This window comes from Meleagris gallopavo, chromosome 3 (genome assembly GCF_905368555.1).
Source record: "Meleagris gallopavo chromosome 3, MGAL_WU_HG_1.1, whole genome shotgun sequence".
NCBI classification, from domain to species: domain Eukaryota; kingdom Metazoa; phylum Chordata; class Aves; order Galliformes; family Phasianidae; genus Meleagris; species Meleagris gallopavo.
The window spans coordinates 44,039,275-44,064,173 of NC_139406.1; the positions used below are offsets into that span (position 1 = coordinate 44,039,275).

Consider the following 24,899-nt stretch of genomic DNA (forward strand, 5'->3'; position numbering starts at 1 on the left):
TGCAGTTGTCTGCTGTATGCTTTTTGTAGCTAGACTACCAGTGTTTGCACGAGGAGGAAATCGGACTGCTAGGGCACCAGGGACCCTTCCTTACTCTCTGCTCTCCAGCAAACAGAGCATGTTGAAGTGTTTGCAGGGCACCAGTCATTCCTCATTAGTTGCCAACATGCTGGCTCTTGGCCTGTGACAAATGTGAAGTAGGTTTAGCTCTATGTCCTGTAGTTTGTGCTTTGGAAGCACATGAATAATTTTGACAGATTGTCAGGGTAGTGGCAGAACTAAATCAAAACCTATGATATTTAAGGGGATGTGAGTGGATACCATCTTCCGGAACACTGGACAGATGGAGTTGAAGATTACCCTGTTATTATTGGCTGCCAACCAAATTGCATTTTGTAGAAGTGAGCCTAGCTTGCCCTTTTGCCTTTTGTCCTGATGCTTTTCTCCTGAATCTCCTAAAACCAAAAATGAATGCATTGATTCTTTTATGAACTCCAGTGAGACGTACCACCTGGATGCAGATGGGAGTTATCTTCTACCTTCAGTCCATGGAAAAAGTTGAATGTCATTTTGTGTGGGTTTAATAAGTAAGTCATATCTGTTTCAAGCTAGGATTTGTGTTTCCATCTCTTCTGAAAATTTGTGACTCTCACTTTACAGGGTGGCTACTTCTGCATAACCATCTATCCAACTCACAGGAGCTAGCGCTGGCTTATAGCCACCACAGTTCAGAATACTGCTAACAAAGCTCTATGAGGTGATGAGTCTTCACAGATCTCCCAGTATGCTAGGAACCGTTCTGTAGTTTCCAAGAGCCAGGTGTGATATAGCACTGTTTACTGTGGTTCATTACTTGCTGAAACTGTTTTTCTATTTCTGAGTCCTGTCCCTCCTTGCTGGGATAGGTAGAATATTCTCTAAGTGCAAATGCAAGTTAAAGATCCAGGGTCTGTTGTTGCACCAGATAGATTGGATGTTGTCTTAAATAGATTAAAAATATGCAAGAAAGCTGTATCTGGAATAGAGAAGGTGCTTTAGGTGATAAGAGCTTTATAGCTCTTCTGGATCACTAGGATAAAAGGATATTGACAATGTACTTGATTGGATTGTTGTTGCATCTGTATCAGTAGGCACAAAATTCCAACACATCGGATCACTTGTCATGTCTCTTGCTTTCTGAGATAACATTTAATTTGTGGGAGAGAGATGCATCCAGGCAGGCTGATGTATGAAATCTACTTCATATGTTCCTCTTCTCTTTTCAGAGCTGTCCAGCCCTTTAAAAGACCAAGTCAACTCTGCTTCTAGGTTAGTGTGTCACATAGTGTTTCCCTCTGTTAGGATTCTGATAGCTCAACTTCCAACTGAAAATCAAGATCTCTGTGTAGAGATGTGGCACTTCTACTGAGTTGAAAGTTGAAAAGAGTGAGGAAAAGGAAATTTCTTAAAAGAGTATTTTTGCAATTGGTTTTATTTTTTCTTTAGGGAATTTTGTTCATCTGCTGATAAAACAGTTTTAATTTAAAATAGTTTTGCGAGTGACCGATGTGAAGCATTTAAATTTGGGAAAACGTAAATGTTTACTTAACTTTAGGAATTCATGAATGCCTCCTGCTTTTCTTCGATTGCATAGAACTAAAAAGCTCTCAGGTTTTCCCCATACACTAGGAATGTAACCATCTCTGGCAACTGTTCACATTCACCATTTGTTGCGATCAAATCTATGCTTCTGCTCCTGTTCACAACACTCCTGTTTTTCAACAGTGCTTATATCTAGACTGTATCCTAATAGTGTTTCTGTTGGCCCATTCTGGAACTATTTGGCACTTGACCCTTGCTGCATTAGCATTTTAATAAACAGCTCGGGCAATACAAGAGCTAGCAGCATGTTGGACAGTGTTACCTGGCCCATTTCATTGTTGGAATAATCCTGCTAGCTCTCTGATGTTCAACCCACAGAGCCACACAGAGTGAAATCCAGCTAGAGATAGTCATACGCCATTGCAGGCTGTTGTTGAGAAAGAAGGTTACTTGCTGTGCTGTCAGCTGTACTGTTTAAAAACTCAGGGTTTAGGGCTCTCTAGGTAGCTGAAGGGTATGACTTCGTAACCTAGACTGCAACAGACCCCTACCAGAATGAACACTCAAATTTGGCTGCATCGCTTGGAAGATAACCCTTAGAAAAATTTCTTGTGAATTAGAAGTAACTGAAATGATGTTTCAGATTGGTTTTGTTTCCTTTGTGGACCTCTCTTAACGTCTATCCCAAGTGCACATGTCCCAGGCATTTGCTTCTGTTCTTTTTATCATCACAGAATATACCCACTACTCTATATTGAATCTGAATCAAGTTTACCCTTTAAAGGCCATCACTACTTTGAAAATCTTCAGCTTAAGTGTTCACAGTTTGTTTATGAAGATAAATTCATAATTGTGTTTAAAACTTCTAAGAATATCTATCTTTTTGTTTCGCTTTTTAAGAAACAAGTGAGGGAATTCAGAGGTGAGGATGGAAGGTTGTTGCTGACTTAAGATCTGGTTTGCTCGTTTGTCAGATTTTACCATTTTTTAAATTTGTGACTGGTTTCTTTTATCCTTGTAAGCTCTAGGGATGTATATATGTGTATATAAATGCTATGGTTGAAGTTAAAGATTTAAGATAAATCTTAAAGATTATGCTGAATATTGGAATAAAGAATTCCCAAAGCAGTGCTAACTGAATTTATTGAGTTGAAAGTAAATCTATGTGAAATTTTACTGTTTGGTTTAAGAAACCTGTATGATTTGGCTATGTTTCTGGATACAAATAATGCTATTTTTTAAAATCTTTCCTGTAAACTAGGCAAATGGTGGCACGAAGTTTACTGGACACTTTGAAGGAAGTCAGTGATGATGAGAGAGATTGTATTGCTGTGTTGGAGAGAATCAGCAGATTAGCTGATGATTCAGGTAGGTAGCATTAAATATGTTACTGGGTTAATGAAGAAATACCAGAATTGCTGAAGTTGGACCAATGTCTTCTCTATCTTCTTCAGTATTCAGACTAGGTTTCTGTAGAATGTAATAAAATGCTGTAAAGTTGCATTTGTCTGAATCATCCCCCCAGAGACAACTTTTTTCCTTGCTCTTCAACAGAATTGAACTTCTTCAATGTGTGGAACTACCACTTCCCATTGGTATATTTCAAAATAATTTGTAGTGTACTTTGGCTACTCAGCAAATCTACACGTTAATCTTAGATTTGTAGATAAAGATGAATTTATTTCTTTGAAAAGAATCTTGCAAAGCATCTGTGCAAAACTCCTATTAGTTCTGACAAAATTTGAATGCTGAAGTTATTCCCTTGCTTCCTTTTGAGGAATTAGTAGTGAAGACTCAAGAGAGGCAGCAGGAGCAGGAAGGTGATTGTTGCCCCCTGTACTCAGCTCTGGTGAGGCTATACCTTGAGTTCTGTGTTTGGTTTTGGGCCCCTCATTGCAAGAAAGACATTGAAGCCCTGGAGCATGTCCATAGAAAGACAAAGAAGATATGAAGGGTCTGGAGCACAAGTCTTAGACAGCAGCTGAGGGAACTGGGATTGATCAGTCAGGAGAAGAGGAGAGTCAGGGAAGACCTGATGGCTCTCTACAACTACCTGGTGAGGTGGGACTTGGCTTCTTCTCCCACATAACTAGCCATAGGAAGAGAAGGAATGGCCCCAAGTTGTGCCAGGGGAGGTTCAGGTTGGAGGACAGTAGGAAAAATTTCTTCTCTGGAAGAGTAGTGAGGCATTGGAAGAGGCTGCCCAAGGATGTGATAGAGTCAGTTCCTGGAAGTATTAAAGAAACATGTAGATGTTGTACTAAGGGACGTGGATTAGTGGGCAATTTTGTTGGTAGGTGGCCAGTTGGACTTTAGTGGATTCTGTGATTCTATGAATTGATAGACAAGATGTAGGTATAAATAATGAATACAAAGACTCTAGTTAGGGATGTGCTTTTGCTGATATGGTTGGTCTGGGTGTTTGAAAGACATTTGAAAGAAAGGAATAATGCTTTGAAGAGGGAAACTGAGGGGGAAAATGATGTGGACAGTGCTGCAACAAATGTACAGGTTGAAGATTCTCTAGGAAAAGTTAAAAGACTTGAATTTAACTTAACACAATGCTGATACAGTTCAAGAAAGAAAAAAGTTTTTTAACAGCAAAACATCAGAGAAGATCTGAAGTTTGTTCATTTATTGCTGCGTGAATGATATGGAGGGTTTAAAAAAAAAAAAAACACCTTGTATTAAATCTTGTATGAGGAGAAAATTTGTTTCTTCTGTTTAAGATCTGTTAGTTCTGCCTTCCAGAGCTGCAGAACATAGAGCTCCAAAGGTTAAAAAAAAAAAAAAAAAGTATCCTGTAAGATCCTACCTCCTTCTTCTAAAATGCACATTTTTGTTCTTGTGAGCTAATGTCCTTGTTCAGCCTTGTTACAGGAATGTAAGCATTACATAATCGTATTGAGTACTTCTCCAAGGATTCTTAAGGAGGAAAAATAAGTCACTGTTCATTTGGAATTAAATGCCTTCAATAATGAATAATGGCATGCAACTGTTTCTACAGCACTTCCCTAGCTAAGCTCTGTTTCTGAAATCCATATATATACAGTGCTTGTTTGTGTGGTGGTCCTAACAGCTCTGAGCACCAGGAACTTGCTGAAGTTTCATTTTGACTTTGGAAAATAGAACAGATCTGTGTAGGGGAAAATGACCTTGTGCAGTGGTTTTGTAGCTGTAGACTTTCCATTGGTGACCATCTAAGTGTGTCAAACTGAAGTTTGTATAGCTAGAGATGGAATGAAAGCCAAGAGCCAAGCTCAAATCAATTTGTTTCCTTTGACGGGGGTGGAGTACATTTTTAGTCAGGGTTAATATTTTCTCAGCATCTGTAAAAGCAGCATTTCAGGCTTTTCCTGCATTGTAGAGGTTCTTAGATCTGCAAAACTAGTAGCGCTGGATTCTGCAGCTGCTGCACAAATTAAATTTCTGCAGACTTAACTTCATGCTTCAAGCAGTTGCTGCATTGGACTCAGTCTGTTTCTGTAAGACAGGTAATTAGAATATCCTTATGTCTTAACCCATACCAAAATTAATTTAGGGAGCTCAGTCTGTTTTGTATTCTTACAAGACATGTTCTTCCACAATTATTTAAATGGTAGTGTAAATTTGTTTTGTTAAGGTTGCTGTGACTAGAATTGTTTTTCACTTTTCTTGTGTCTGATGCTTTTTTCAAATTTTTTTTCAACATGCACTGTAAAGTATAAAATAACTGAATTGTTTTCTAACTCTTTGGGGGGTGTTTTCTTGTTCGATCAAGTCCCAGAAAGTGAGACATTGGTTTTTTTTTTTTGTTTTTTTTTTTTGTTTTTAATTAATTAATTTATTTTTTTAAGGTAGTTGATATATTGAGGTTTGAATTGAGGAATGCAACTGGCATACACAGTATCTGTGTTGTCTTTGCACTGCTGGTGTTATCTAAAATAGAGGTACCCTGGTGAATTTGAAAAAGCAACCATCCTAAAGATGCCTATGCAGTCTTTTGCCCTGCTAATACTTAGTGTATATAATCGATGTAACTTATCATGGAATCATAGAATCATAGAATGGCCTGGGTTGAAAAGGACCACAGTGATCATCGAATTTCAACCCCCCTGCTATGTGCAGGGTCGCCAACCACCAGACCAGGCTGCCCAGAGCCACATCCAGCCTGGCCTTGAATGCCTCAGGGATGAGGCATCCACAACCTCCTTGGGCAACCTGTTCCAGTGTGTCACCACCCTCTCAGTGAAAAACTTCCTTCTAATATCTAACCTAAATCTCCTGTGTCTCAGTTTGAAACCAGTCTCCCATGTCCTATCACTATCCACCCATGTAAACAGCTGTTCCCCCTCCTGTTTATATACTCCCTTCAAGTACTGGAAGACCACAGCAAGGTCTCCCTGGAGACCTATGAAGTCCTGTAGCTGGAATGATGTTTTACAGACATGGTTTTTACTCAGTACGTTTTTGGTTTTTGTTTTTTTTTTTTTTTTTTAAATGAGTTGGGACTACAGTGAGGCAGTCATTTTGTTTTGTGTTTGCGAGCAAGAGAATTTCAACACAATAATTGCTTTTATTCTGCACTGTGACAACACTCGAAGAATCTAAATGACATCTTTGTTGTGCTAAATGCTGCATTGATGTGAAATAAAAATTAATCTTCACTGGAAATAGAACAGGATCCAAATAAATGATTTCAGGAGGGAGGGCACAGAAAGAAACTGTATGCATTGATATAATTGACTTAGATCTTGTCACACCAGTTGGCTACAGCTCTTGACATACCAGTAGGCTAGCCATGACCCAAATCTTTGAGGTATTATAACGAGGGCAGAAATCAGCTCTACAACAACAAAAGTGTTACTTGGAGCCTAGAGCTGGTATGACACTTAGGTTGGAGCTTTTGATTTGTGTGTGATGGGAGTACATAATTCTCAAAGAGCTTTTGGTAAGAAATCACTTGGATCTTCAAATGGTCCTGCTTAGGAAAGTTTCTTTGCTTGTGCCAGCTTAAAAAAATTAAGTATTGCTTCTGGAATACTAAACAGTGTTTCAACATCTTTCTGTCAGCAATCAGTTTGTGGGTTGTGGCTGAACAATGAGTCTCATGAAATGTGGTTTGTGAAGAAGAGTTTGATAATTACATGTACAAATTGTACAACGTGGATCTCTTCCTGGCAGGGCATTTTGGATGCTTTCTAATGAAGTGGTTCTAGATTGTATTCAACTTTGCAGCTTTTAGATCGTTAATATATTTCTAGTGAAAAAACACTTAGTTCAGACGGTACTGAAAATGAGATGCTCTCAAAATAATGCTGCCAACTTTTGAGTGGGAGTTGGTGCACCCTACTGTAAATGGCATCAGAGAATAGCTGCTTCAGTGGTAGCTGTGGAACAGTACACCACCTCCAACCCATTTATTTGCCACACAAGCTTTTTCTTCAAATCTCAGTTGCTTGGAAGTCTTACTCACTTTGATTTTTGTCTCCATTGCTGTAGACAGGTATTCCTGCTCAACCTCTGATTTTTGCTGTATTTTTAATTTTAAATCCTTATTGAAAGGATTTAACTTTGGAATTCTCTGTAATCTTTCATAGTGAGGTCCCTAGGATAATTACTGCTGTGATAACAATTCCATACCTTGTATTGCTTTCAAATCTACTTTTTTACTGCTTTGCAATTTCTGTCATTCTTAAGTGACATACTTAGCATCCCTTAAATGTTTTTCTGGTGGCTTTGAACTCATACATATTTGTTGCATGACAAATATTTATTTATCACTCAGTAACCCTTGTTACTGTTAAAATGCTTGTGTCTATGTTAAAACAGTTAGATCTTCTTCATTCTCAAATATGGAGTGGTCACAGGCTTGCACGAGCTTGAACAAGGCCCTTATGTCTTTCTCTATCACTTGTATGAATTTGTATTCAAACTTTTCTTTCTTTTCACATGGAGTCAGTTGTGAATGCAGTTTGCAAAGCAAACTCATTTTTAGAAACAATTATTAGACTAATTGGTCATTAAGTTCCGAAGCTGTGTAGTCAGCCTCAGTGAGATGGCCTGGCAACCTTAATTACTTAATAGCATGTTTAACTTGTATTATAGCACCATTCCAATCAAATTGCAGTTATTAGACTGTGAGGTGCCAACAAGGCCTGTCCAACAGCATGTATTTCAGCTTTCCATTTAACAAAGTCTTCAAATTTAAGAGAGATTTCTGATAGGGCTAATATTTCCTTTTCCCAGCTGTCAGTAGCTCCAACTCTCTTCTCCTCCTTCCCCAATTTTCATTTCAGCAGTCTTTCATACCTTTTCCCCCACCTCCTCCTACACAATTTTTGTTTGTGCAATCCTCTTTTGTCTCTCTATGCTTCTATTAATTGCTAATGGTGACTTTCCCTTCTCTCATTAGTTGTTCTGTATTTCACTCCTGACTTGCCGATCAGTAACGTCTATTTCTGATTAATACAAAGAAAGAGCTTGGCTAGTGAAGCAACATGCGAATCAGACACGTCAGTCTTTCTGATGGATCCCTAAGCTAAAATGTTGGGTTCTGGCTACACAATATATTTTGACTTGTCTAGATTCTCTTTGACCTTCAAAAAAGGAGAGAATGTTGGAGGAACAGATGAAACAAGAATGAGAGTCATCAAAAGGGAAAAACTTAGTTAACATCAGAAAGAATAGAAAGTGGGAGGGAAAATCATATTTTGTAAGGAAGGGAATAAAGTTTGAATTGATAAACTGCAAACTTGAATTCAACTTTGACTATGTAGATGACTCAGTTTGAGAATAGACAAGTATGCAAATGCAGACCTATTGGCATTATGTTGACAGACTCATCTTCTGTATGCTGTGGACCTTACACTCAGGCTGAATAGGTAAGTGAGCATTTTCCAGGATAGGCAGGAAAGTGTTTTTCACATTGCTTGTTTCTGTGTAGTACACGCAAACCAGTATTTTCAGTTGTCTTTAATTGCTTTTTAAAAAAAAAAAAAAAAAGATTGAACATGTAAATGCAAAGCTGGACATTTTTGTGACTTCTTACTCACAACTCTCAATGAAAATAAATATCTATTTTGAGATATACTTAAAAAAAACTCAAGAAAATTTCCAGTCGAAGCAGCACTGACATCACTAGTAGTTGTTCCTCATGCACATTTTTTAACCACACAAAAACCTCACAGCCCCTCACAGATGTAGAGGAGATCGACTGCTGCTTGTATTTCAGAATGGTCAGTTTGGGATAATGAAAGTTTTGCAGAATTTCTTCCTAACACCATATGTGTTGCAGAATAAGCTGTTGTGAAATAAATCTTGCTGTGAGTTGATTCTGGAATAATGACTTCATTTACAAATAACTGTTCTGGAACAATTACCTGGTATTACACTATGAAGGTCTGCAGTAATCCTCCTTTAATTTCCAGTGTACAGATAACCTTGGTGCTTCGCTTCCTCATAGCTAAAGAATGTGGAGTGAACTGAAGCCTTGGTAGGAATTGAAGGAAATATTATACGTTTGTGTAGGAAAGGTGAGTGTATGTGCAGAAGTAGTTAGATTAATATGTTGACACTTTGCTACGTGAGAGATGGTGTGAAATTTCAGGGGAAACTGAAGCATCTTTTATGGGTGGGAAAGGAACAGTTAGGTACCTCTATGGTTCTGGAACACTGGTGAAATAACTAAAACTGAAGGTTAGTGGGTGCAGATTAAAATCTGCTCAAGTTCTTCAGATGTTGGGAGGAATATGTTGCTGATTTCATGTGTTCTGGAAATTGAAGGAGGTAAAACTGTCATTTTATTGTGGCAACTTTTTTTGAAATTATTTGACAGAAGAACTGTCATAAAATGACAGAAAAACTGTCATAAAATGCTAATGAGTAGAAAATCAACTACGAGTTTGCTTCTGAAATCCAATATTAATGTTTCTTTTCAAATTTTGTTTGTTTGTTTGTTTATTTGCAAGTTGCACCTTTTCTAGTAGCCTGCTTCTTCAAAACATAGACTTGTGCTTTCAGGAGGTAGTACTACTTTGCCAAGTAGAAAAAGTACTGTTTCAAACATGAAGTTTGACTTTCCAGAGTGCTAAAAATACAAACTTTTAATCTGGACATGAAGTGAAATTCTCCATCCAGATTTTGCTTGTATTTTTTGAATGTCCATGCTGTGCTGAGCTTATGCTTTAAGAAACTGCACTGTAATAATTTTAACTGATACTTACTTCCACAGTCCCTTTGCTGTGCTGATGATCAAGCCATAAATTTGCTTTTAAACTACAGAAGATTTAAGATGGCAGACACTGTTACATGTTGAATCCTGCTGCAATCTTAGTAGGAGCTGCCACTCATTCTTTATTGGAGCAAAAGATGAAGCTGAGAAATGAATTAAGGGAATGAGAAGTGCTGGATGTTTAGTGGGAGTCTTTGGCATTGCCTTATGTTTCCTAAAGACCAAACAACAAAAATTGCACTACTGTAACCCCATCAGACTGCAGGATTAGACTCTGATCAGTACAAATTGAAACATATGCTTCAACATTTGGAAGACTTAAGCTCTAAATTGGGAAGGCTAAAGATCAGATTTTGCACAGCAACACTAATTCCCTGGAACAGCACAAAAGGCTTTTTTGATAATAAATTGTGTGATGCATTACAGAGATGTACACAGTGCTGGTTTGTTTATTGATTTTAATTGAACTTATTCAGATTGTGGAGCCATGTGCATACAAGTTAGGAAATGTAAGAACTAAGGTGCCTCTATGATTCTAATTCATGAATTTTTCAACTCTTTAATTGCATTATCCCATCTGTCTGTTCCCCGCAAACCCAGAGCTTGCTTAGTAGCTCGGGAAGAAAAGGGCTCACTTGACGTGAGCTCTTCAGTATCATCACACAACATGGCCACTCTCTTAAGTGATGATTAATAGATGAATCCTGTTCTGAAGAGGAGAAAAAAAGAAGAAAAAAAAAAAAAAGGCACTATTGCTGTCTTACTGCTTCATAAAGAAATTTAAGGATTCATTTTCACAGAAAACCCAATCAATTTGGGAAGTGTTGCCATTGCTTTATCAGTGGTTGAGCAAACTATAAAGGTGTCAAGATAAATACAGTCTGCCCACTTTGAGTGCTTAGTGTCTAAAGCATTGTAAGCTTGATACGCTTAAAACAGAGCTCTTGGGTTTGATTACAGTGGTTTCTTCAGCTGTGAAGCCAGAATTAGGACTCCAATCAAATCAGTAGTGTAGAATTACTCAGTGAAGAGTTTGGCTTAAGCATTTCACACATCTTCACACAAGACAAATCAAGTTCCTCAGCAGTATTTTGCTTCTTTCACTCTGTTCTGTTAGTAGTATCACAGTAAGTAGTCCATGGACTCTCTTTGACTATTTGCTTGCTTCCATTATCAGAAAGTTCTGCTGTTCTACAGAAGTGTGTGATTGCAGAGGGAAACTAATCTAATTGCCAGTTCTTACTGTTTAATCAAGTTGCTGTGGTGGGGCAAGAGCTGTGTCAGCCAGATCTGTTTTTTGATAGGGCTTGTTGCCTCGCTGCAGGAGCAATTGCATTGGCATAATGGAAGGGCCAGCTGCAAGTTTTGGACTTGGGAGAGTGGGAACTGCCTCAAGCAAATTCAAATACAGCTCAGAAAGCACTCCTGCTAAACATGAAGCCTCAGCTGAATTTCTTTTCCTCTTTCCTACTACCCTCCACAATTTCCCCTGCTACCTCCCACATCTCCAACAAGTGTCATCTTCTCTTTGCTTCAGGGAATGAAGCTACCATGGTACCACTGCTACCATAAGCACTAAACCATATCTTGTAGCTCCTCATCCAGGTGCCTCTTGAACACTGCCAGGGACAGCGACTCCACCACCTCCCTGGGCAGCCATTCCAGTGCCTGACCACTCTCTGAGAGAAAAAGTTTTTCCTTATGTCTAACCTAAACCTTCTCCTCTGGTACAACTTGCTGCATTTCTTCAGGTCCTGTTTGTTGCCTGGAAGAAGCAGCCAAACCCCTCCTCATTATAGCCTCCCTTCAGGAAGTTGTGGAGTGCCGTGAGGTCTCCTGTGAGCCTCCTCTTCTCCAGACTAAACAATCCCAACTTCCTCAGCTACTCCTCTTAAGACTTGTGCTCCAGACCCCTCACCAGTTTTGTTGCTCTTCTCTGGACACGCTCCAGGGCCTCAATGTCTTTTTTGTAGTGAGGGGCCCAAAACTGAACACAGTACTCAAGGTACTCACCAGTGCTGAGTACAGGGAGATGATTACATTGGGCCCTGATTTTGGTTTCTTGTCCAGCAAGTTCCAGTTTCTCATCCCATTAGTTGCTAGCCTTATTTCATCATTATTCACCTCTCAGCTCTCCTTTCCCAGCCTGTTGGTTCTTCACCATGCTCTCTGTAGTTGTGCTTCAGTGCTTTTTCCAGCTTTTGTGCTGTCTGCCTCAGAATTGGAAGTTTTCTTCTGTTGCTTTGTTAAGGTGCTAGGCGGTGAGTTACAGAGCTTGCAAGACAGACTGGCTTCATCTGCAGACATCCACATCACTGATGTGGTTCATCAGCCGTTTCAGAAGAGCTCTCGGGCCAGGGGATTCATGCAGATATCTGCAGCAATGGTGGCTTTCTTGATCTCAAAATATGCTCAGTCAGGAAGGACTCTTCAGTTGGTAGCTCCTGTGCTCTCAGGTACTGCGAAGATGCATACGGAGAGCGTATAAAAGGCCCTAAGCTCGGCCACATTGGGCGGATTTCACAAATGGGCAAACACTTTCTGATGTAAAGGGACTCCCCTTCTTGCACAGTTATCTGTGACAGAAGTGAAGAGTCTAGGCTTTATCAGTTAAGAGGACCAGAATTCATCATAGGATGAAGTTGGATGATTTTGCTGACTTTAATACTGAAAACAGCTGTTTTACTTATCCTAACAAAGAATTGCAGCTTAAGAAATCTTGTGTTCTGTTGACTATTTTGGCAGATTTTTGTAAGTGAATGATGAGTTACTAGGATGCAAAGTGTTAGGCTACTTCAAAAGTAGGAGGTGCTGCAAGCTCTCAATAGAAAACTAGACTTAAAATAGAGAAAATAAATTGATGATGGTAACTTTTTATTCTCTAAGCTTTTTCAGAAGAAAAGTTGTTTCTAGCAAATCTAGTTTTTCCTTTCTTTGAATTAATATGATATATAGAATTTCTCTTTCAAAATTAATGATCTCCTTAAAAGTCTGTCCTATTTACAGGTGCTTATTTTGTCCAACTGTAGGATTGAATGTTTATCAAACTAAAATTTCATTGTCACTGATTGAAGTTTACTAAAACTTGCATGTATTTGAGTAGTCTTCTTCAAAATCTGACTTCTTCAGTACAAACTTACATATATATATATGTAGACATATTGCTTAAGGAGTTCAACCTGCCCATATTTCAGAATATCCAAGGTTTAGATGACTTTTATTGTGTATGCTCTTCTTACCGCTTTAGAAAGAGAAGCAAAGCAAACTAGGAGATGTGGTACTTGCTCTGTTTTGTTTTATTCAATCTGAAGTTGTCACTTCTAACTAGTGTTCAAGAAAGCTAAGGGCTGCATGCATTATCCATGTTAAATACAAAGCTAATGCTCCTATTTGGCAAAAGGTTATAGTTCTGACATTTTGTGATCATTCCAAATATCTTAAGGAAGATGGTTCTGCCGTGCCTAAATAAAGCTTAGGAAGGCACATGTATCCTGTGTACAGTGTACATTTTATTATTTAAAATGCTATAAATCTAACCACTGTCTCTTGAGAGTAGCTGCTGGGTTTTTGTAGATCATCCGTTCTCTGATAGCAACTACAGTTTAAGAAATCCTGAAAGGTGAGAAATAGTTAGTACTTAGGTCTGAAATTAATTGTTTTTTTTTTTTCCTGTGGATAAGTGAGCTATTTGGCATGTGATTAGGATTCATTCAAGCAGTGTACTGCTTTCTTAATTGAAAAACTGAATTACACATTTTTGAAAGTCACCAACTTCAGTGAAAAATGTATCTAATAAATTTAACTAGCAACTTGGAGAACGTAGAGCTACTTCTATCTGACAAAACTTATCGTTAGCCTTAAAAAGCAAAGAATGAAAAAGTGTCTGTGGTTGTGGCTGTGGTGAAATCTCTTCTGTGTGAAAAACTGCAGCCAGGAGCTACCCTCAGTTTGTTTCTTCTCACTGCAGTTGGGTTAACTTTCTGCATAGCAGTTTTCTTGGAAGCAGGTTATGCTTGTAGGGAATTTGGGTGGATCCTGATACTCGTGTTTGATGACTTGCTCTCTTACAGTTTTCGTGGGTCTTCTTGTTCTATCTTTTTAATAATAGAGAATGTGGGCCAAGTCTTTTGTAATAGTTTATTAGTATAGAGTGTACTTGCACCTGGCTTTGCACAGAGGTAGTGCTTATCAGATTGACGCTCGCTGTAGACATACTGACTTGACCACTAGATCACACAGATTGTAAGTACAAGAGGGTAAAAAAGCTTATTTTGGTAGTTCTGACAGTGTGTTTGCTAACATTAATAGTGCCTTTTTTGTTTTGTTTTATTTTGACTCTGACAGAGCCTACAGTGCGGGCAGAACTGATGGAACAGGTACCTCATATTGCCATGTTTTGTCAAGAAAACAGACCTTCCATCCCATATGCCTTTTCCAAATACTTACTACCTATTGTGGTGCGGTACCTTGCAGACCAGAATAACCAGGTAAGTGTCTTACAGAAACAGTTTATTAACTAGTTGAATATTTCCACTGTGTGAGACTTTTCAACTTAAATAATCTAGGCTGAATTAAAAATGTAAAATTTTAGAGTGAAAAATATTTAAAATGACTTGCAATACATGGCATTCTGAATTTACTAAAGAAAATTTTGATTGTTTTTTTCACCTTAAATATTCTGTTCTGATTTTGGAGCTTTTACCTCGTGTTGTGTTCTTGTAGACAAAATCAATCATTTTTCTAGGTTTTCTAGTTCAAATTCTGGCAAAAAAAGGATAATAGACAATAAAAACATCTCCTTGCTATAATTCAGTTCTTTAAACTGTTACATACCATCATATCTGGTTGTTTACATATAAATCCAATAACTCCTGTCTTGGAACCTGAGTTGGCACTGAGCATTTTGCATGTCTGCATCTATACATCATCTTGCCTTTCGTTTTCTGTAGGATTCTCTACCATTTCAGAGTAAGTCCTAGGTGATGTTAGTTTAAATATTTAAGAGGTCTGAATTTTTGTGACTTTTAATTTATTTTTTATTTTTTAAACCTTTCCAGATCCTCCATAGTTAAGAACAGGTACCAAAACCAGGCATATTTTTCTTTGTAATGGTTTTACTAATATCTGCTTGATATTAGCAAATAAATTATCAAGCAGATAAAGCCAATATCTGCTTGATATTCTCTCGTTCACAGATTCCATGACTGTTCATCTTCCTAACCTCTGTTGATAACTGCACAGCTCATTTGGCTGATTTGCTCTGAAACAAAGACCTCAAAAGGTCTTGTAATTGCTGCATTGCAGTAGATAATCTGTCACTTCATGTAATGTTTTCTCTTCTGACATACATGACCTTGCATTTGCAAGTGTTATGTTCATGTAAGATAAATAAGCCCATGTTTTCAATTTATCTAGATCATTCCAGTTGACTCCAGTGATTTCTGAATCATTTGCAAGCTTTTATCAGTAACTTTGGGCTTTTTTTTCCAGATGCTAGCAAATGTATATGGTGTTACATTTGTCAGTGCTAGATACACAGCTACTGAAGAGCACTGAGAACTAATTCCCCTAGAAATAATTCCATTTGGTGATTATTACCTCCATGAAATTTATTTTTGAGTGCCAATTAAATAAGTATTAAGTTAGTTTTAAAAGGTTATCATATTTTTATGTAGTCTTTTGCTAGATGGAACTAAGCAAAATTGTCTCGTTCAGAATAAATGCAGTTATCCAATGTCAGACAAACTTGGTAAAAAGAGGATTTGTTTAACAAAACTCATAGGCCATAGAACTTTGTTATTCCCAGTTAGCTGTGCTGCTTCTCTTCCGTGACATTTTTGTTCTGTTTCCTTTTGGCATACTAGTCTTGACTTGGGAAATACGTAGGTGGATACTTAACTATAATAGCATTCATTAGTTTACAATAAGCAGATTTCTAGGATCTGATGTTGTGTTTAAATCATGAAGTATTTGCAGAGTGCTTTTGGAGACCTTGTCCTCTCTCCAAGCACCTTGAACATAGGTGTGTAGCGGTATGTAGCTATAGCTCCCAAAATACTTGGACCTACTTCAAGAAAGAACCACCCTAGCTCCTTATACTCCTTGATTTGATTTTTGTCTCCTTACATTAGGTAAGAAAAACAAGCCAGGCAGCATTGTTAGTTCTGCTGGAACAAGAACTCATAGAGAGATACGACGTGGAGACCAAAGTATGCCCTGTTCTGATAGATCTGACGGCACCAGACAGCAATGATGATGTGAAGACAGAAGCCGTGGCTGTAAGTAACAGCAGTATCAAACTAGAGGATATAATGGTCTCTTGAATTGTTGGTGTTACTGTGATGCTACTGTGTTTCCAAGATGTGCATCAATATGGTATTAGAGAGAAAAATTTATACTGCTATCCATGACTACTCCATAACTTCTTGTGTGCCGTCTTATACTCAAGTCAAGGTTAGATTTAAATTCAATATGTTATATAGGCTATGAAGAAAAACCCATTTGGACAAACCAGCACAGGAGATTAATTTTCATTGGCTTACAAAGCATCTACTTCTTGTTTTTTGCAGGCGTTTTATGAGGGGTTTAAATTGCACACGTGAAAAATTTCTATCTGTGGCAAATCTATAATCCTTGAATGCTCTTTGTCATTACTTTCCGTTCTGTTCTCTTCACTGATTTTTTTGTTGTGTTTTTTTTTTTTAATAAAATAATAAGCATATTTGATAATTAAAACTTTTGTGTCCAAATGGTCAGCAAATTAATATTTTAAAGGAAAAATGGCAGAAGCTGTATGTTCTTTCCCTTTTAAAATTTAGAATTTTATGTAAGAAGTCAGAGCTGCCACTTTCTTTGGTATAATGCACATGCACAGTATTTTTATATTAGGGAATTGCAGATGGACAGTGCTCTCAGACATATGGTATGATTTTTTTCAGTGTCCCTGTATGGAGCTGGTAGTTGGACTTGATGATCCTTATGGGCCCCTTCCAACTCAGGATATTCTGTTTTTCTGTGATCAATATCAACTATTTTAAATTATTTTTATCTAATCATAGAGAAAATAATAGAAGACACTTAACCATATTAATAAGCAATAATTTTCTGTTAAAAAAATTCCTCAAGTACTGGAACAGTCAGATCTTTTCAGTTCAAGAACTGATTCTTTTTTTCAGTGGTTCTTCATGATTTCAGTTTTCTATATCAGAAAATTAAGTGTAAAAAAGCTCTGCGTAACTGACATGAAATTGTGTATTGTGCAAGCATTCCTAACTAGTGTCTGTCTGTCTTGCCATTAGATAATGTGCAAAATGGCCTCCATGGTGGGAAAGGACATCACGGAAAGACTTGTTCTTCCTAGGTTTTGTGAGATGTGCTGTGACTGCAGAATGTTTCATGTTCGTAAGGTACGTATTATCAGCACCTCATCTGGATTATCTGTGAATGGAGTGTCATCAGTTTGGAACTCGCCTTTGTCTAAATGACAGCTTCCTGCTCGATTGCATCTGTCACATACTTAAATGAAAGCTATGGGGTTTCTTTGTAGTTTGTATTTCCACCGATTTTTATATTTGATACTGACTTTTTTTTCCCTGAGTACTTACCTTTATTATTTGAAACAAAGAAAGAGCTGTCCTTACGATTGTGCAGGTAGGCATGAAAATGTGAACCAGCTGGAACTGATAAAGCATCAGCTACCTGAGCTCATACCTCTGTGTGTAGACATAAAGATGCTCATTAAGATGAGGCAGACGAGTATGCCATCGTGAAACTTAGGTGTTGAGGCTGCGTTTTGGTTTCACCTTGCTATTGGATAGCTTCTTCTCCTTTGTAATTGCTTGTATTATTTCATTTGACAGCTTTGAATGTATTTTATTCTTCCTTTTTGCTTCACTTTTGGGGTGGTTCTTTTGGGATTAAATAATTAATCAAGTTTAAAAAGAGAAAGTTAAACAAAAGCTAAAGAAGAACTTAAAAAGAAAAATATATTTTAATTTTCTTTTTTTTTTAACACCGCAGAAATAGATAGAATGGAGAAATGGCAGATTTTGAATTAGTGTCAAAAATTGTTCCCTTAGTTTTAGAAGCTGTTTAGTTATTTCTTTTGACTTTTTATGCTGTATTAAAGAATTGTCATAGTGATTATTTCTTGCATTTCATTTGCAAGGTATGTGCAGCCAACTTCGGAGATATCTGCAGTGTGGTTGGGCAGCAGGCCACTGAAGAAATGCTGGTAAGCTACCTATTAAAGGATTTTTCTTTTTAGTACAAGTCAGTAGTGGAGTTAGATGTGGGACAGCGAAGGACAGATAAAACAATTAGGCAACGACTACTATGTTCTGTTAGTAAGAAGAGTCTGTAACAGCTGTGACTTTTCAGTTTGGCTGGTACAAGGTTTTGTTTGAGATTTATAAAATTTTGAAGACTGTTAATTCAGACTTCTTAGAATCATAGAACCCTTAGAGTTGGAAAGGACCTTTAAAAGTCATCTAGTCCAACTCCCTTGCAATGAGCAGGGACACCACAGCTAGGTCAGATTGCACAGGGCCTGATACAGTCTCACCTTGAAAGTCTTCAGGGATGGGGCATCAAGCACATCACTAGGCAACCTGTTCCAGTACCTAACCGCCTTCCCTGTAAAAGATTTTTTCCTTGTATCTAACCTAAATCTACTCTCTTTGATCTTGAAGCTGTTTCCCTTTGTTCTATCACAACAGACCCTACTAAGGAGTCTGTCCCCTTCTTTCCTCTAGCTCCCCTTTAGATGCTGAGATGCCTCTATCAGATCACTCAGAGCCTTCTCTTATACAAGACACAATCTGGAGCTAAGAGAGGGTTTAAAGCAGCCTAAAGAAAATACTTCAGGTTGTGAAGGGAGAGAATATCAGTAAATTTTAAGATATTAGGCAAGAAATAGACAGGATTGTATCTTCTGATGTCTGTAATGCGATGAGAAATTACAGATACAGGTGAGTAAGAGGAGAGTAGGCTGCTAGGAGGGGCAAGTCTGATACAATCTTTTGATGTTATTCTTCAGATATGTGAATATTCCTTGTCTGTATCTGCAGGTAACATGAGTGCCAGTGATTAGAAGGGTGGTGCTACTGAATGTGTGTTTTGTCTTGTGAACGTTAAACTGAGGTATCTGTTGAGTGTGAGGGCAGAGAATTTGATGGGAGGAAATGAGCATGGAAAAGAACTCACTTTGAAACAAGTACTGCCTGTTAAGACTTGCAACTTGCTGTGTTCTGAACAGTTGCCGAGGTTTTTCCAGCTCTGCTCTGATAATGTGTGGGGAGTTCGGAAAGCCTGTGCTGAGTGCTTCATGGCAGTTTCTTGTGCAACATCACAAGAAGTCCGGCGGACAAAATTGTCAACGCTTTTTATTAATTTGATTAGTGATCCTTCACGATGGGTAAGAAATGCTTCTTATTTCTTGAATAACTGTTCAATACAGTTTAGTGATTTGACTGTGATATTCTACATAGAACTCATAGCTATGGATAACTTAAATTGTTTCACGCATCTTGAGGAAGATTCTTGTTGGAATGCTTGGTTTTCCAGTGGGCATAAAAATTTCTTTCTACTTCCACCAAAACATGTAATAAAAACTGTGCCACCAGGATCTCTTTTCTTAGCTACAGAAGTATCTATGACTGAACAATGCTAAAGATCGTCATCAGATCTAAAAAATTAGTTGGAATTTATTTATGTTTCTCAGATCCCTACCTGCTTCCTTTTTTGTCTCCAAGGTCTATGCTTTAAAGATTAAGTTTGTTATTGAGCAGGCTACTTCCAAGAGCCAGAAGTAGATCTTTTGCACAGGGGCATGAGCTCTTGGATCCTTGGAAGTCATGCAAGTTGTAGTCCAGCAGATTTAATCAAATAAAAGAAATGAAGGGTAGATATGATGATTGGTGAGACAGGAAGATTAAATAGTAGGAGAAAGGAGGAACATATTAAAGTATAAAGAATGAGGAAGGGGACAAGAAAATACAAAGTGTGTTATCATTCAAATTAAAAATAGTGAAGTCTGTTCACTACAGCAAAGTTTTTTTCCTTCCAAGTCATTATCTCAGCTGAACTTTCAAATTCACCAATTCACCCACTTCTGCTATTTAAAACATGTGATTTCTTTGGCTGTGGGGAGTGGGCCCATAAACACAGTTACCTGTGGTTTAACTTTTTTTTCCTAACATTTTTCACTTAGCACTCTAGGTATACAACTGGTTTAATCTTCTAAGAAACTCTGTTGTTACTTTTCTATGTAGACTTACGATCATTCCTGTTCCTAACAATAGACTTTTATGTTTCATAAGAATGTAATATTTATATAATTTATTTTTCCTTGGACCTTTTCCATTAGGTCCGACAAGCTGCTTTTCAGTCTTTGGGGCCTTTCATATCAACTTTTGCTAATCCATCCAGTAGTGGTCAGTATTTTAAAGAAGAAGATGATAAAAACTCAGAGGACCATGCTTCTACACAGGAAAACAGGTAAAGAATTTCCTCCTTGGTTTTCTCCTATGTGAGCTACAAGTTAAAAAAAAAAGATAGCTTTCCTGTATAAACTGAGTGTTTATCTTGGAAAAATCTGTAACTTCCTGTCTTAATCCACTACCAGAATTTTCAGTTATTTATTAAAAACACTGAACTATTCAATAGTTTAAAATATCTTCAGGTACCTTAGCATATACCTTCTGTGACAAAGTAGCTTGGTAGATGAGGATACTGTTTATCATAGAATCATATCATAGAATGGCTTGGGTTGGAAGGGACTTTTAAGATCATCTATTTCCAACCTCCCTGCTATAGGCAGGGACCCTCCCTCTAGACCAGGTTGCTCAAAGCCCCATCTAGCTTGGCCTTGAATGCTTCCAGGGAGGGGGCATCTACAGTCCTGCTGGGCATTCTCGTAGATTCTCGTAGAGAAGCTGTTGTTGATCATAGAATCATAGAATTGCTCAGGTTGGAAAAGACCTTAAAGATCATTGAGTCCAACTACGACCTAACCATACTACCCTGACTCTAACAACCCAACTTGATATATGAGGCTGCACGAGCAAGTGGTGAGGTGGATTGAAAACTGTCTGAACAGTTAGCCCAGGGGGTGGTGATCACTGATAGAAAGTCTTCGCTGGTGGTGAGTAACTTGTGTACCACAGGGATCAGTACTGGGACCAGTTCTACGAAACACCTTCATTAATGATCTGGATGAGGGGCAGAGTGCAAGTTTGCAAATGACACAGATCTGATAGGAGTGACATGAGGGAGCTGTGCTGCCACATCCAGAGGGACCTTGAAAGGCTTTGGAGAAATAGTCTCCCAGGAGCCTCACGAAGCTCAGCAAGGGGAAATGCAAAGTCCTGCAGCTGCAGGGGGAAGAAGCCGAGGCACCAGTGTGCGCTGAAAGCTGATGGGCTGGAAAGCAGCTTTGCAGAAAGGACCCTGGGATTCAACTTGGTGTCCACCAGGACCACTTGTAGCAAAGGTTAATGCCTGGGCTGCATTAGGAGTATTGCCAGCAGATCAGGGAAGGGTCACCATGCACTGTTGAGGCCATACCCAGAGAACTATGTTCAGTTCAGGGCAAACCAATGTAAGAGAGAGATTGAGCAATGAGAGAAAGTACAGAAGAGGGACAAGGGGTAATAGACTGTAATGTCTTTCCTGTAAGAAAAGGCTGAGAGCTGAAACTGTTTAGCCTAGAGATGAGAAGGCTCAGGAGGGTATGTTATTAATGTGGATATATAGCTGAAGGGAAGCTATAAAAATGCTGAAACCAGACCTGGTGCCTAGCACCAAGACACTAAGCAGTGGGCACAAGCTGGAGTGTAGGAGGCTTCCTTTGAACATTAAGAAGCTCTGGGCACAAGGCCCTGGGTGGCCATGCTTAAGGAGGGCTTTGAACCATGTGACCTCCAAGAGTCCCTTCTCTTTTCAACCAATCTTTGATTCTGTGATTTATTTTGCTTTGTTGTAAGTAAGTCTACTTTGACAAATAGTATTTGTATGTATTTTCAAAAGCATATGTTTGTGACAAGTTTATTTTGTTTTTTAAATGGTTCATTTGCTTTGTCGCTCAACAGTGAACAAATCAGAACTACAGAAGACATCACAACAGAGGATGAGCACAACAGATCAGAAGACCTGTCTTCACATGTCGACAATGACAGTTTTGCAGCAAAACTTGAAAATGCCACGGGAGATCAAAATGCAGTGTCAAATAACTCCCAGAGGGAAAGTGAATTCCAGACTGAGTCATCCTTTCATTGCACTTTGTCTTCAGATTCTTGTGGGGGAATGGCTGATGAGAACGAGCGAAGTTCTCATTGCTGTACAGCAGGACTACGGGTGACTGGGCACAGTTCACAGGAAACCTCTCTTTCAGAGCAGGAATTGTACAACTCTTTCCATTTCTGGAGGACTCCACTTCCTGAAATAGATATTGATTTGGAGCTTCAGCAGACTTCTGAGATAATCCTCAATAGAGAAATTCAGGAACTCACAATGCCGGTATCTCCAAACATTCCTATGGCAACAAGGAAAGAGTTGGAGGAAATGATAGAAAATTTGGAACCCCATATAGATGATCCAGATGTTAAAGGTATGGTAAAAGTACTGAAGCATTTTTAGTGTCTGGAGATGTGCTAATGTTGCTTTAGCAGTTTGGGCTTTAACCTTATCTTTAGAAGTCAGAGGTACTACTTTCCCCTCATCTTCAAATAAATTGCATCTACTAGGATTTAATTGGGAAAAGTGATGATATAAACTAAAAGGGAACTTGCATGTGTGTAAAGATGTTTAAAGGCAGTATGATTCCTTCCACAAACTGAATTCACATAGCAGTATAAAATTCTGACTGCTCAGCTTGACGTTGTAATCAAATAGACAGATCCACAGTATAAGCTATCAATCAGGATATTAATTTTTAATTAGCAGAAATGTGAAAGAAAACAGATAAAATATTTTTTTTAATTACCAATAAAATGATAAATGTGGTTTTCATTTTGTGAGCTATCCAATCTACTTTTAAATAGTTAATCTTATTGATTTTCCTATGAAATCTTGATTGCAGCAGTCTCACATTGTTTACTTAAATTTGCAAAGCTTTAGTGTCAAGCTGAGAACTAACCTGAAGTGAATTGTTGAAATGAGCATGTGTTTTCTGATTTAAAAAAAAAACTCTTGAAGGTTGGAAAAGGGTTTCACAAGTATAGCCATCTGGGTGAACAGCACTTCAGAGACACCTCGTCAGCTGAAACTGTTTGACTGTTTCACACATACGTACCAGAGATGGGTTTCCTTGGTACATATATGCTGAATAAATCCTAAGGCACATCAGTCTTGAGGGTTACAGCCAGAAAATCTTGAGCTACCACTATGAAAGAACCATGTTCCTCTGAAGTTGAAGCATCCCTAGATGAAAGTATGCGTCTATACAAAAAAGAAAAAGTAGGAAGGAAAAAAGTGGTAGTTAAGAAACATATCTTAGACAGTTTGCATGAAGATTTATGTAACCTATCTGCTTGCACATCTAGGATTACCTTGTTACAAGTTCGTTTATTTCATGTGTGTTCATGTTTTGTCCCAGAGTGGTTTCTTGTAGCTCTTTTGACTAGATGTCGAGAGGTTTTCTGTGCAGATGTAGACTAAGAACTTGGGCATTTCAGAAGAAAACTCTTACTAAATTGTCAACACCATGAGCTGCCAGTGTGTGCAAGTTTGGAAAAGTTTGAACTGGGGTTACAGTATGTTTCTGACTAGTTGTTTTTGTTGTTGTCAGTGGCTTTTTATTGTAACTTGTTTGTTTGTTTTTGATCTTAGTTCATAGAAGCATAGAACTGTTTGAGTTGGAAGGGATCTTTAAAAGTCATCTAGTCCAACTCCCCTGCAATGAGCAGGGACACGTACAGCTAGGTCACAGCCTCTCCAGCCTGACATTGAGAGTCTCCAGGGATGGGGCATCCACCACCTCTCTGGGCAACCTGTTCCAGTGTCTCACCACCACTGTAAAAAAAAAAAAAAACAAAAAACAAACCAAAACAAAAACTTCTTCCTTATAGCCAGTCTAAATGTCCCCTCTTTTAGTTTGAAATCGTTTCTCCTTGTCCTATCACAGCAGACCCTTCTAAAGAGCCTGTCCCACTATCGGGTCTGTCTGGAGCATTCTCCAGGCTGAACAGCCCCAGCTCTCTCAGCCTGTCCTCATAGGAGGGGTCCTGGCCTCATTTTTCTGGCCCTCCTCTGGATGCACTCTAACAGGTCCGTGTATCTCCTGTACTGAGGACACCATATCTGGATGCAATACTCCAGGTGAGGCCTCGCTTTTTTTCTTTCATTCCCCAGCTTGTGCTGTGGTTGCAATGACCCAGTTACAAGATTTTGCAATTGGAATAACTCAGTGACTTAATCAGGTCTGTGTACTGAAGCTCCATTGAACACAACTTTATATACTCAATGTAGACTACTTATTTCACTTCTTTCTGTTTCGTGTTCTCTCACAGTTCGAACTAAACACTTCAAAATCCAAAACCTTACAGCACACCTGTTTTGATTTGGTGGTATTGTTATTTTCTTTTTACACTAGGTGCATTGAGATGTAAAGAAATTGAGACCAAAACTGATAGAATGAATTCTGAAACATTATAGTATACATGGAAGTGGAAGAGGAAGTTTTTCATTGAGAGGGTGGCGACACACTGGAACAGGTTGCCCAAGGAGGCTGTGGATGCCCCATCCCTGGAGGCATTCAAGGCCAGGCTGGATGTGGCTCTGGGCAGCCTGGTCTGGTGGTTGGCGACCCTGCACACAGCAGGGGGGTTGAAACCAGATGGTCATTGTGGTCCTTTTCAAGCCAGGCCATTCTGTGATTCTATGAAGTGATGGGTACCCAGACTTACTCTGTTAGTAGCTGAGTTTATTCTTGTCTTTTTAAATCTCTCTTTCCTTTCTTGTACTTAGTTTTCTTATTTTGTTGTCACTCAAGTCCACCAAATTCCTGCCACTCAGGAATCCAAAGGGATTCTTGCTTCTGTGCAGCTTTCCTGCCTTTATTGCTGCATTTTCCACCAAGGGCAGAAGGTGCAGTGTTCCCTTCAGTGTG

At 38.5% G+C, this 24,899-nt stretch overlaps 1 protein-coding gene across 12 annotated transcripts in view; it reads left to right on the plus strand.

The window, feature by feature from the left end:
• The window catches only part of PPP4R1 (protein phosphatase 4 regulatory subunit 1), a 62,127-nt gene that overhangs the window by 20,743 nt on the left and 16,485 nt on the right, over nt 1-24,899 (plus strand). For 7 of the 12 annotated variants that reach the window (XM_085220777.1, XM_085220780.1, XM_085220775.1 and 4 more), the window contains 8 exons: nt 2,843-2,949; nt 14,138-14,280; nt 15,925-16,071; nt 17,092-17,199; nt 17,961-18,026; nt 19,050-19,208; nt 20,160-20,290; nt 21,883-22,400. In XM_085220777.1, coding sequence (XP_085076903.1) covers nt 2,843-2,949; nt 14,138-14,280; nt 15,925-16,071; nt 17,092-17,199; nt 17,961-18,026; nt 19,050-19,208; nt 20,160-20,290; nt 21,883-22,400 — 1,379 coding nt within the window. Of the gene's footprint in view, nt 1-1,265; nt 1,309-2,842; nt 2,950-8,990; nt 9,096-14,137; nt 14,281-15,924; nt 16,072-17,091; nt 17,200-17,960; nt 18,027-19,049; nt 19,209-20,159; nt 20,291-21,882; nt 22,401-24,899 lie in introns of those variants that run through there. The other 5 variants (XM_085220783.1, XM_019613945.3, XM_085220786.1 and 2 more) reach the window with 3 other exon arrangements.